The sequence below is a fragment of the Hippocampus zosterae genome, chromosome 12 (genome assembly GCF_025434085.1).
Source record: "Hippocampus zosterae strain Florida chromosome 12, ASM2543408v3, whole genome shotgun sequence".
Taxonomy (NCBI): domain Eukaryota; kingdom Metazoa; phylum Chordata; class Actinopteri; order Syngnathiformes; family Syngnathidae; genus Hippocampus; species Hippocampus zosterae.
This window is the reverse complement of record NC_067462.1, coordinates 10,493,509-10,507,236: the sequence shown is the minus strand read 5'-3', so window position 1 is coordinate 10,507,236 and position 13,728 is coordinate 10,493,509. Positions and strand designations below refer to the sequence as shown.

The 13,728-nt window shown below is 39.7% G+C and overlaps 2 protein-coding genes across 2 annotated transcripts in view; one reads left to right on the top strand and one right to left on the bottom strand.

Annotated features, from left to right (window-relative positions):
- LOC127611119 (neuroligin-4, X-linked-like) overlaps nucleotides 1-13,728 on the top strand; it is a 273,291-nt gene that overhangs the window by 207,375 nt on the left and 52,188 nt on the right. The gene's annotated exons all lie outside the window — the stretch shown is intronic.
- hs6st3b (heparan sulfate 6-O-sulfotransferase 3b) overlaps nucleotides 9,723-13,728 on the bottom strand; it is a 59,758-nt gene continuing 55,752 nt past the window's right edge. Inside the window, exon 2 of the mRNA XM_052081486.1 lies at nucleotides 9,723-10,978. Within this exon, the coding sequence (XP_051937446.1) occupies nucleotides 10,234-10,978 (745 nt within the window). The 3' untranslated portion in view covers nucleotides 9,723-10,233. The remainder of the gene's footprint in view (nucleotides 10,979-13,728) is intronic.

Sequence of the window (13,728 nt, the reverse complement as noted above, 5' to 3'; positions counted from 1 at the left end):
CGTGAAACTTAAAAAACGTTAATAATTCACTTTCGATGTTGTCCTATCAACCATATGAGATTAATTACAAGTTTAATTTAACTGTCTACTATATTAAGCAATTTCAATGAAAAAGATGTACTCATTCTAAAATGTTTAATTGTGCCACCCCTCTAGAAATACAGAGTGGTTCGGTCCACACAAAAGCCAGGAGGCTAGAAGGGCAAAGGGTTTCCTTGTTACCAAGGGAACAGCACTAAATCCATGTGAGGTTTGTTTTATTTTGTATTATTATTAGCATTTAAATAATCTCTTTTATTTTCATAGTTTACATTTCAGAATCTTGCTCGAGTGCACACGTACTAACAGAATGCGTCATTATGCAGTTAACATTAAAAGTTTTATTTTACGCACTTAAACTTGCACTTCGTCAATAGATTTATGAATTGCAGATATGATGAGCGCGCAATGTGCGAGGACAGTGTTCACAGTGTTTCAGTTTAACGAGTCAAGGTCAAACGAGACAGATGCTCACACTACAGGGAGGAAAGAGTTTGATGAAATGTTTAACAACAGTGTGCGCTGTATGAGTACAAATTCAAATGTTACGTTAAGGAGTTTAAATAAAATTGCAAGACTAGGTGGAGTAGAATATGTGCCATTATCATCCAGTGTGTTGCTTTATAATTTTGTGGGTTTTGTTGATGGCCTGTCTGCAGTCTCAAATTTGTTTTTAAGGAAAGGTAAAGAAAATAATAGTAAATGTCATAAAAACTAACCAAATAATCATTACACTTGAGTAAGTATTATTCAAAAAACATTGAAATAACTAAGAATAACAATAGATTACTGCAACTCAAATCAACATTATACCACCTTAGTACAACTAATAACAAACTAGTACTGTACTATCAGTAACAACATTACATACTTTCCTCTTTTAATTCTAGTTTCTTGATTTTTTTTCTGTCAAATAAATATATTAAATATTTATTACGGTAATTAAAATGCATGAATGAATAAACAATGTGTAAATAATAATAATCTATAATATTACCTCCTCTTCTATGTGTACTTTTTATACATATGTGATCTGTCAGCAAACAGGAAATGCAGCATGCATTCAGTGTCACATGCCTAGGTCAGCACATTGCTCTCTGTGAGGAAAAAGTCCCAGAGTGAACGAGTCATATGACCAAAAGAGAAACCAAAACCATACATGGTGTTTTTCCTTATGTTGTTTTATTACCCACAGTTAAATTATTTGTAAACGTTTTATGTGATTGACTGTTGCAATATGACAGTTACATGAGGAATTAAAGTATATAGTGCACAATTTTTCACACAATTTAAAACAGTGCCAGGTGTCTGAATAACATCTATCGCATACCTTCGTTAAAATACCCCAAAGTTCAAGAATTACATAAAACTTCACATACCCTGTATTTCTGGTCCTATGAAAAGCAGCTCAGTTTTCGCGGTCATGCAAATCAGCCAGCCCTCATCCTGCCCCATATTGTGCTGGGCCAATCAATGGCTGGTCTGGCTATCGTTAACATGATGACCGTGTATGGAGCTTAAGCTTTGTAAGACAGGCTTCATCTCAGTGGGCCCAGAAAATGTGTGTGTGTTTGTGGGGTGGGGGGCCAGGGATGGGCCGTGTTTATCGACACATCTCCAAACACAAATACATCCCCAATGCAGGGGCAAATCTGGGCTCCCTCGGAGACCCAGGCAAGATGGACCATGGAGACTACCCTCAAAACAAAAACAACAAAAAACAAGCCTGCTATTAAAGGGCCCCATTCAATTTCCTAAGCCTTGTGTCCTTGAGGTGGCTAGGGTAATTAGGGCGAAGGTATTCTAGTTGTGCCATTGATGTTGATCAGAGCCCCCTACTTGGCACCAGACAGCAGCAGGTAGTAAAATGCACAGTAAAGGTACCACGCGGGGCAATCCAGCAGTGCTTGTTTAGTCATTGATTCGGGCTGTCAGACGTCTTCCAACTCAGGGCTCTCGGTGATGGGATGCTGTCCTGCTGTGACAACTTGAAAAATCCATTCAGAGATAGAAGGCATGACTGACAAGCTGTCAGTCATTTGCCCTACATTCCGGTCATGGCGCTGTTAGACTGAGGCCTCTTTGGCCCAGATAATTAGATAAGGGAACGTGACCTATACTCATATTGTTCTAACTTGTGACCTTTATTCTTGGTATTGCTGCTTACTATATATTCGTACACCGGCACACTCACCAGTTGTTTACACCCACAATCACATCCCAGGAGACTTTAGAGTGTCCAATGAACCTGACATGCATGTTTTTGGAATGTGGGAGGAAACCAGAGTACCCGAAGAAAACCCACACAGGCCCGGGGAGAACATGCAAACTCCACACAGGAAAGCCAGTAACTAGATTCGTTTCAAAATTGTTGGTGAGTATAAGATTGGTTCCCCTTTGTGTGATACTGCTTTTACTGGTTATTTTTAATCACTGAACAATACTAAATAAACATTAATTGGGAAAATATTTTTAAAAAATACACATTTAATGCAAAATAACATTTTGTCCGATTATTCAATTAATCATTGAGACAATTGATGGAATAATCCATTCTAAAAATATTCAACAGTGACAGCCATAAACAAAACATTTGTGTGGTTGTTTTAATTTCACACTTAATCAGAGGGCAGGCACTCCAGAGACACAACTATTTGTGTACAAGTCATCAAATAGCTTTCTCCATCAAGATTCATGAATCATGCTGACTTGCTTTACTTGAAACGCTGACCTAACTTGACGCGTGTCACGGCCATCCATTTTCCTGAAAAGACACTTTCTGACAGCTATGACAAGGATAACCCTCCTGCGACACCGCGTCCGGTGTGGACTCTACATTCACACCACATGCTCCACTGTAAGGCAGGGTTATTTAGCAAAATGTAATTCAAATCCATGTTCTGTAACGCTTGTCCTCATTAAACTAATGAGTGGGCTGATGCCTACAGTAGATTAGAGTTACACCCGGGACTGGTCACCAATCACTTTGAGGGAACATACAGGCACAGAAGCCTTCAAACTCACATTCATCACATCTATGGACAATTTAGAATCTTCACTGAACTTTAAATGCATGTTTTTGGAATGTGGGAGAAGGCTGAGTAACTTATGCAAGCATGGGGAAAACATGAAAATGTCACACAGGAAGGCCGCCATAGTCAGGGGTTAATAAAATACTCCTCATTGTCATATCTTATTTATTTTATTTTTTTAAGCTTCACTGGTCTTGCTTGAATTGTTTGTCTTTTACTAGCATTTAATGGAGAACTAAAATAATGTTGTCATGGGGGAGATAGGCTGCAGGTCTCAGGAATGACCACTAAATGTCAGTATAGTGTTAATTTTGTGTTTTGCCTGCCTGGGCACTTATTTCAGAGAAATTACTGATGCAAGATCGTCAGTTTGAATTTATACATTATTGTAGAAGAAGAATGTCATTGTAATCCTTCCGTTATCTTTGCTTCCAAAATTTGATATGTTTACCTATTAAAAAAAGATTCTTCACCAATGAGAATTTCCCCAAAATATACTGTACAATGACAAGAACAAAAGAACAAAATGCCAACAGGAGTTTTTGCCCATTACTTTTAAATCAAAACATTTTGTAATAAAAACAAAAAGACGTAGAAAGCATGCCATTTTGACCTGCAATGTAATTACGAAGGTTGCAAATACTAATAATGAATATTTTGCTTTATTGATTTTTAAAAATATTTAACAACACATAAATAACAAAATTTGATCCATTCCTCGGCACATTCTTGAGCTGTTTTTAACCACAACACTATTATTTTCTTTTTTAACAATTTGTTATTTAATTACCAGTACTTCTATTTTGTATGAAAAATACTAAGCAATAATATTTCTTCTTATCCAAGTGCCAACAAAAGTGGGCATAGTCCATTTGATTTTGTGAAAGAGGCTGCTGATTCATTCACTCTCATGTTTATTTCATAAATCATTTTTCTCCTTTGTTGTAAGATGAACAAATCAATGTTCCTTGCAGAATGAGCACCATATGGAACCAGGCACGGGCTTTTTCTGCTGACTATAAAAGCTCACAGTAAAAAAAAAAAAGTCTTGGGGGGGGAAAAAAACGTCCATGTGTTATTATTTTTTACTTTTTCTCCAAGTCATTAAACGCTTCCTACAGTCAAAGCATTGGAGAGAATACAATCATACCATCTGTGACACAGCCGGCTGAAAGAAATGCTATCCATCCGTGCGACGCAACCTGAGGGGAGGCACAAGGCTTTCACTGGTAACGGCATGAAAAATATGTTCAAATAAAGCCCACATAGAATGCTCCACCTCAGTGATTTCTTGATAGGAAGGCATGAAAAAAAAGCTCATAATCTAAAGCATTCCACATCATGTATCACATGATAGTGGCTAACAATGGCTGCTACACTAAACACAGTTGGGTCAAAAATAAGTAATTTGGGGTTAAATTTGACCCAATTACTGTGTTAAAAAAGGATTGACCCATACTAGGGCAATTTGAGCCCCCAAAAAATGGGTTATTGAGTTTTGAACCAACTTTTAGAGTTTAATGAATAAAACACATTGGTTTAATCGGGTTTGACCCAACTTGTTAAATGAACATAACTTTGGTCAAGCTGCTGAGGCCATTTGAACTCACTTACCGACCAAATCAGTCACACCCACTGAGGCATGTAAACTGTCACTTTATGAATGAATTTAAAGTAAGGAGATTCCCTAAAGCAGGGGTGTCCAAAGTTGTTTCTCAAGAGCCGCTGTCCTGCCTGTTTTCCAGCTTTCCCAGGAGCAACACACCTGATTTAAATAATCAAGGTCGTTCTAACGCTGCTTCAGAGCTGGCTGATGATCATCTGAGAGCTGGTAAACAGGCAGGACAGTGGCCCTCCAGTCCCGGAGCTGGACATGTCTGCCCTAAAGCTAACCGTGTTAACATAGCCAATGCTAAGAATTATTACTAGTTCGGAGCATAATATTAGCATTTCATTTTGGCTAATGAGCTAACAGGGACATTGCCTTCTTTCATTGATTTTTTTTTAAGTACATTTGTTTACAGTAGTACAGACCAAGTTGTGTCTGTTTTCTTTAGAACAACTGCATATGTTTTTTTTCCATGTGTCTGGATCAGTTATGGAGGTGTGAAAAAAAACGTACATTTTTCTGGATAACAGGTAAAATGTCACATGAAAACGTCAAGCCCCTCTTCAGTGCTGTGATTGGGCAGTCTGCATTTTGGGGATTATGTTTTAGTGAAAATATTACTTTAAGGCCCCAAGAATGGAGGCACTTTACTTGCATGTGACAAAAATGTTGTGATGTACAAAGGCAAACTCAAGTAGATCTGAAACAAACAGTGCAGTATCATGGTCATTCAATGCATTTATTTGTAGTTTTAAAATTTTCCAGCTCTGACAAGAAAAATGGCAGATTAAATGTTACACGCCCAAAAAAGGCAATTCATTTGATCACGAGACATTTCAACATGTACAGAACTTGTTACACCAGAGAACACGCTCACTTTTTATGCCTCCCAACCCGACGACTTGTTGGTGAAACATTTCCCATCAGGCAACCGAGCCGTTCCTTCGCCACTTTTCAAATAATATAAATTTCAAAGACACATTGTGTACATACATACATTCATACATACATACGCCTCCATTAATGTGATCTAAAACCTGTACAACAAAATTGGAAAAAAAAATGAAACCAGAAGTTAACAAAAAAGATGGTCCCCCTTGTGTGATGCTGCAACGTTTTGACCGTAATTCCAAAATTATGTTTGACATATGCACCATGCCTTCAATGTAGCATGGTGGGTGTGACATAATGCATTGGGGCTGTTTGTCTTCCACCTGGAAGCCTTAGACAAGGTGAAGGGACAAAAGCTTTCGGCTGCTGCAAGAAAGCAAAACATTGCCAGGAAAAGCCTACGAGAAAATGTTCAAATTTATTTCACTTTAAATTGGGCATAATTGAATTTAATTGATTCTGAAGAAGGCAACATTCCTGTTTATAAGATGATGTACACACTTGTGCAACCACTTTTCTCACTTTAGTTTTCTTTCTCAAAATATCTTTTTTTTTAATTGACTTGTACATGTTAGAGATCAAATTAATGGTGCAAAAGTTTTTCGATTGTTATTATTAATGTGTATTTCTCTCTCTCTCACACACACACACACACACGCACACACACACACACACACACACACACACACACACACACACACACACACACACACGGCATTTGAACGGGGGTGTGCAGACTTTGTTCATGTAACTGACATGTGTCTCACACACACTTATTGGCTTTGACATAATCTAATAACCAACCATCAAAACATCATTGCCACACTCCAACCCCATCCAAAATAATAACATCAGTCTTCGAATCTCATTAGAGTTTCCTTACATAAGCAGTCCATGTAGTGTACGGTAAGTGGTCCAGTAAACTGACTGCAGCACATTCTGCGCTCCCATCTGTCGTCCTCTCACTCCCGCTGCTTGTCACACAGCAGCGAAAGCTTTATTCTCAACCGCAAAACCAACACCATCACCTAGGAAAGGAAATATTCATGAATGTGATTTGTAAAGATGACATTTTCAACTGAAATGTGGAAGGTTGCTGTCAGAAGGAGACTGTTCTGAACCGGACTGACGTCACCAACACTGAATCTGAAAACGTGAACAAACATGAAAGCCGACAAACTCAAATCATCGATGCGCTTCAAACATCCACTGTTGCAAATAGATGAATGGAAATCATCTTAAGGATGGGGAAAACAAGACATTGAGGTATTTTTTTTTAGAACTGAAATCAAAAGAGATACAATGCTGTTATGCTGATAATTAAGAAATGTGAGAGTGTGTGTGTGAGTGTGTGTGTGTGTCTGTGTGTGTGTTGCCAGGGCCTTTTAGGGGGTACAAGATAAGAAGCATCAACACAGACAAAAAGATGAAACAAAAACTGCCCTTTCATCTTCATGTGTGTTGATGTCGCTTCAGAAAACAGTAACGGCATAACATATACTTGCCTACACATTTGTATACTTTCCCTGTGGTGCAAGATCATTAAGCATACATTTCTTTAGCCACAATCCATTCATCATGTATTGTATTTTTAATCCATGTCTCATCTTAAATACAGTGGAACCTCCAAAGTGAAACGTGTTGGAATTTGACTCTGGAAAAATCGGCTTTGCTCAAGAGTCTCCATAAGTGTGGTTGGTTAATCTTTGGATTTTATTTTGTTTGTTTATATACGGAAGATTACCACTGTTGGCAAAGATGAAGGAGTGATGGCATGACAATTCGGCAGGATGTGGAGCTTATTGCGACTTGTCCATCCTGGCTGCGCAGTACAATATGGCCAAACTTCCTTCACAACAAGCAGCAATTTGGCAACTAGAGAACAGCTCTTCAAAAAAGAGCCTTCAAACTGTTTATTGCCACTCGCGGTTGACGTTTACTATCAAACTAAATATTAAACTCACAGAATTGCACATTGTGTATTTGGCATTAGTCACATGATTTTATCTTAATGCTCGCAAACAATGCAAAATGTCATCTACCGGCCAATGAATAGCATCTATGTCTTCAAGCAAAAGAAACTTGAACACAAACGATGGAGCAACACACGGAGACAGATAATATTGGTACTTAAAGGTATGTATTCATTATCTTCTGCAAATGAGGAGTTACTTTTTCAACCAGTTCAGGATGGATAGTTTTCTTTATTAACCTAAATGTTTTTTAGAATTTTATACTGTAATGGCCAATAGTTAAAGGAGATGGCAATGGTAAATACTTTGTTGATAAATAAAAAATCGTGCCACAGTTCGCCTTCAGTAACAGGTGCTTCGATTCAACCGGAAGGTTAAAAAGATATATAGTTTTTTTTTTACATTTTCTGGATCTGGACTTGCCATCTCTGCAAAAGACAAAAGACATGGCTGAAAAGGTGTCAGTTATTTGTATATATGAATCTTGCAAGCAGTTTTAACACTGAAAACTTAGAAAATTAGTTTTGAAATTAGAACAATTTGCAACTAGCAGAATGGAATGCTTTCGACTTGAAAGGTTCCACTGTATACCCACGTCATTGAGGGTTATCTTGAGCAAGGTATTGCACTTGTGAAAGCAAAAGACAACATCACAACTCAAACATAATCAGTCCTCATGCACCAAAAGTGGCCCTCAAGGAAAAGCTTTCCATTGACGTCAAACAATAACAATTACCAGTACAAAAAAAAAAAAGCGAATTCTTTAAAGACTGTAAGTGTGAATGTGGCATGCAACCGTCTACATCTACTTTTTAAAAATGTTTCTTTGATTTTGATGACATTCATGTTTTTTTCCTTTTTTTAAACATTTTTTAAATAAAGCAGCTTCTGAGTTTGTTTGTTTTTTTCTGGCAAGAGCTGCATTTGGAAAAGAATCAAGGCAGCGATGAAATGATTAAAAACACAGCATTTGAAGAGTTTTAAGACACCAAAAGGGGCACCTGGAGGCAGTGTCCGCACTTGGAAAGCAGGGGCTTACATATGGGAAATGTATCTAAGGATACCCTCATGATCCTTAATACCAATTAAACAAGACAATAGTGTGCCATAGAAAGTTTTCTATATTTGATTTTTTTAAAAATCTCATAATGTCACGGTAACAAGAAGTTGTAATGTTACAAGGACAATGTCCCATTTAAACAAAGTTGTTACTAGTGTAACCTGTTTTTTGACTATTTTGTGTGGATTTTTACAGTGCGGGTCAAAATGACCCACAACATAATCAATGTGATTTTTTTTCAACATAATATGAGGGTTAAAAAAGAAAAAAAAGTTGCACTCTTTAAATACAATATCAATCTAGATACCGCTATAAAAGCGTTCAAATCCCCCCTCATATTTTATCAGCTTGCTTCCTTTATTCTTTGAAACAGTGATTCCAAACCACTGCAGCATCATAGTATCCTGTGAGATTATAAAGTATGCTGTAGAAATATTTCTATTAATTTACTGCAAATAATGGACTGTATCTTTGTTCGTCCATTCACGCAGGCGACATATAGTGACATGCAGAACATTCATTCATTCATCTTCCAATCCGCTTTATCCTCACTAGGGTCGCGGGGGTGCTGGAGCCCATCCCAGCTGTCTTCGGGCAGTAGGCGGGGGACACCCTGAATTGGTTGCCAGCCAATCGCAGACATGCAGAACAGTTAAAGTTCTTTCACTCGATGGTAGACGGTACAATGGACCTGTTGGTCCATTTGTTGCTTTTCATACAAAAAATAATTGCACCAACAAGATTATCATTGCTTAAGGATATACCGTACACAAATGTACTTTTAGGGATATTTGTTTTGTTTGCCTTGGCTCAATAAAGTTTGGGAAACACTGTTCTTAAAATGGGACTGTATTCCCCCCAAAATAAATAAATAAATAAATAGATAATATTGTTCTAAGAAAAAAAAAACTTCATTAAAAAAAACCCATGACTTTAATCCCTTAGAATTAGTTGTGATGGTATGTCACAACCAAACATGGTCGTTTACCTGGCCTTCAGCAAAGGTTGGGATGGGCAATTTGTTTAGTATGTTACTTTTTTTTACTATCACGCCGTTTTCCATATTTACAGTCGATATGTACTTTTTGAAACTGATATTATGTATTAATTTATGGGCAATTATTTTGCGGATGCCCTCGCACCGGGCCCCAGGTTGAGAACACTTGTTAAAAAGAAAGAAAAAAAAAACGAGTGCACACCAAAAAGCTGAAGAACATATCAATGATGAAATGATGGCAATATACTCTATTCACAAATAAGGTAGTTTGGGATATGAGGTCAAACTTCAGGATGAACCTTAAAATGCACTATATATTCTTTAGAGGTGAACGTTGCTTGATTGTACCACACGTCATTTGGCAAATTTTTCTTTTTTTTTGTGAAGTGAGGATAAAGAAATTCGAGACTATTTACACTCATCGAATCCTACTTGTCAAGTGCTAAAATTTTTTTGAAGACTCTTGAAGGGTTGATTTAAGAAATATAAATGTCAATTAAGGCCAAGACTTACTATGAGGGTCAACTGTAGAGGTTATAGTGCATTTTTGGTTCATTGTGAAATTTCACCTACAAGCCAATTCAAAAGTTATCACGAGTAGCGTAGCGTGACACTGTTTTCAGTTTATGACATCACCAGCGAGACACTTGGCTCGTGTAGTCCTCAGTTGTGCCGGCAAAGTCATTGTCCTCTTTCTCCTGGCTTTTCGAAGCTTCCATCCTACGTCTGGGCAGCCAAGGCCTAGCTTGCTGCCGCTCGTGTATCCAACGGCGTTCCTCGCGCCTCTTCAAGCGCACCTCCCGGCGCTCCCTCTGCCGACTGAACTGGAAACGCTGCAGGAACAGGTCCTTGGCGTAGTCGTACAGCTGCACGTCCAGGAAGTTGAGTTCCTCGATGCGCCGTCGCACGGGCTCGCTCAGGTCCACGTTGGCGGCGCGTGTACTGTTGATCTGCGTGAAGGGGGAGATGAAGCGCAGGCTGAACGTCCGCTCGAACAGGTACTGAGTTTTGCGCTGGAATTCGGTCAAGCCGTAGAAGGCCATGTTCTTTAGGTTGCTCATGGCGCTGCTCAGGAGGATATGGTCGCGCTGGGTCTCGTTCATGGAGGACAGGTTGTAGCAGCCCACCAGGCTCAGGTCGGACAGCATGCGCACTTGCCGGTTGTTGGCGAGGTTAGAGGGGCAGCGCATGAAGTCTACCAGGGAGACGCCCGACCAGTCCTCGCCATTGTAGCAGGTGGGCAGCTCGTCCTGGGTGGGCGAACGTCCGTCGCACGTGTGCAGGGCCGTCTTCCAGGTGGCGCCGCGCTGGACGTGCTTCCACTCACTCAGGTAGCGGGAGACCGGGTCGCGCAGCATGGTGATGTAGTAGAAATTTCTGAGGGCAAGACAAAAACAAACCGTGCTGTGAGCGAGTGTCAGAGGAGCAGGCTGGGTCCCGGAGATGGTGACGCGTGTCCTGACTGTGCGTCTAGATAGGATGAAATAGTTCTTACTGCTTGTTCCTGCCGTGTAAAACTTTGCTCGGGATTATTGGAGTAACAAGGATGTATGCAAAAACAAACAGACGCGGTAACAAACAACATGTCAATTGGATTACCGTTTCAAAATCATACAATGAGGAATGCACGCCAACTTGAGCGCATCAGTCGAAATGAGACATCCCTGACAGGACAAAATGATTCTCCCATATTTGTTGACAACACATGCGTGTTGGTGACAGAAGGAGATACACTTTCAAGAGACTAAGGGCCACTGCAGCAAACTGGAGACTGTGGATTGATGTGATTAATTCAACCAGCAAGAAAGTATCGACTATGCAGTGCAGTGTCTAGAGTAAAGACACAGTTGCAAGTTTAGCTAACTTTAGCAAGTGTATTTATTTGGGGTATTCCAAGAAACGGGGCGTTGTAGCTAAGTGGAAATTGTGTAATATAACACTGCAGTGTCCAGAGCTAAAGCGTCACAACAGGGTACGTTAGCCATAAAAGATGCTTTTATTCTGTGTGTATCAAATTTTTATTGTCATTTTAAGTTTCCAAGAGGAGACTAAGGGTTCAGAGAAAACAAATGAAAAAAATCCATGCGAAAAGTACATTGGTAAAAAAAAAATGCGCATATTAAATTGCAATTGCAAAAATAAGGAAAAATAACCACAAATTCTAAAGGAGACCAAGGGTGGCAAAAAAATGTACTGCTGCAGCAAATTGGAGAAAGTGGAGTACAGTATAAAACTGGAGCGCTAAGGCCACCCAAATATGCATGTGTTTATTTTTGTCATTTCCTGCTTCCTATCCTCAAATTTTACAATGACGTGTGCATGACAAATCTGCCTGACCAATGAACAAACAGTAAAGGTTCACATCACTCATAAGGTATCCAAAATACTTAATTGACCTGTTTGGTTGTTCCAAAGTTGAACATCACTATTGTGGACAATATGTTTATTTTATTTTTTTTCATTTTCATATTTGATGAAGAAGTGAGTGAGTGAGTGCTTGTTGGCAGATGCCTGTGGGGCTCCTCCTAAAGTTTCACAGACACAGCCACGGTTGGCTCGTGTGCTTGGGGACTTGAAAGGCATGCAGAGGGTGTTGTCTGAGTGCACTCGGCGGCCCAAAGGTCACCAGTGTGCACCATCAGCGTCAGCATGCATCAAGCTCAGGCATCTCTCTGCCTTGAGTGATGCCAATGTAAACTTTCTTCGTCCCTTTTTTCTTTTTTTTCAGAGCCACTCTAGCATGTTCTGGAAAGACTATGACTATGACTATGACTTTACATCAATGTTTCTGTGAAAGCAAGTCACATTGTCACAGTCGCGATTTCCCAGCAGCGTTGCTGAGGAGGAGTTGAACTTTAAAAACAGGATGGGAGATCAACTAAAATGAGTACACAGGTGTGCGTGGATGTAGTGCTTATCTCACAGGTATCATATTCCCATCCACGAACTGTTTTAGAGCAGGGATGACCAAACCTGGTCCTCAAAGGCCACAGATGAACATGCCTGTTTTATACAACACATTTGCATTCATAGAATGCATTCACAACAGCCGCAGCTGCTCCAAAGCGCTTTAAAGAACATTTAACGGAAAATAATACAACACATAACGTAAAACATCGCCAATAATGTCTCCCTCCTCCAACACACTTGATTCAAGTATTAAGCACATCAGCAAGCTCTGCAGGAGCCTGGTAATGATCCTCATCATCTGAATGCCCTCGAGGACCGAAATTTGACACCTGTGTCTTAGCTAATGTCACGTCCTTCTTCAAACAGTAAACTGCTGGCTGAATTTTCGATGGGCAGGGCAGTTTCTAGTATTTCTAATACGTACGGTGGCACTGGGCAGCATTTCAGGGAAATAATTTTCTATTAACAACATGGCATGTCAATCATTGCCGTTTCTATGGGCTGTTCAAGGACTGAGCTAATAAATGTTTGTGTAAGATGATCGATCTTTGCTGTTCAAAGATCTCTGTATTTGGGGGAGGAGCTACGGATTGCCCATTGTTGCGAGAAAGTGACTGCGTGTCATGGCTGCATGTGGATGTTCTTGCTTTGCCAAATGGTAGTAGTTAACAGACACCGGAGGATCCCCTTTGCATATTGGTTCAATGACTTCAAGACACAATTGATCAAAAACTAACTCCGCGCAATAATTTGATTTTGCAATTCATGATTATACTTCACCCGTTGTTACGTCACTCAAAGAATTCCAAAGAGACTTCAGAGTGGGACTCTACAAATATGTGGGTAATGTTGTCAGGTTCGGAACCGAACCGAATAACGTTTTGGATTCCAGAAAGGCAGATGAAATGCGCTAAAAATATTTATTACAGAAAAGTGCAACGACCGTAAATGCCCGATCCAGAAGAGAATGTTTCATTCCCAGTCTTCATCGGGGCAACAGACAACTGTTTATTACTTGCCCATAATTAGCCCATAATGGCGGTGCGCCCTGCCGTTGCATGATTGCAGGCAACCGAAGAGAACAGATCGGGCAGACTGTCGCCGTGTGAATTCGGACTCGGGGAAGCAAAGAAGCGGGAGTTCACTCATCAAGCAACTGCAGCAACAGAACGATAATAGAAGCATGTCTACCGTAAATTAGTAAACAGAGGAATGAA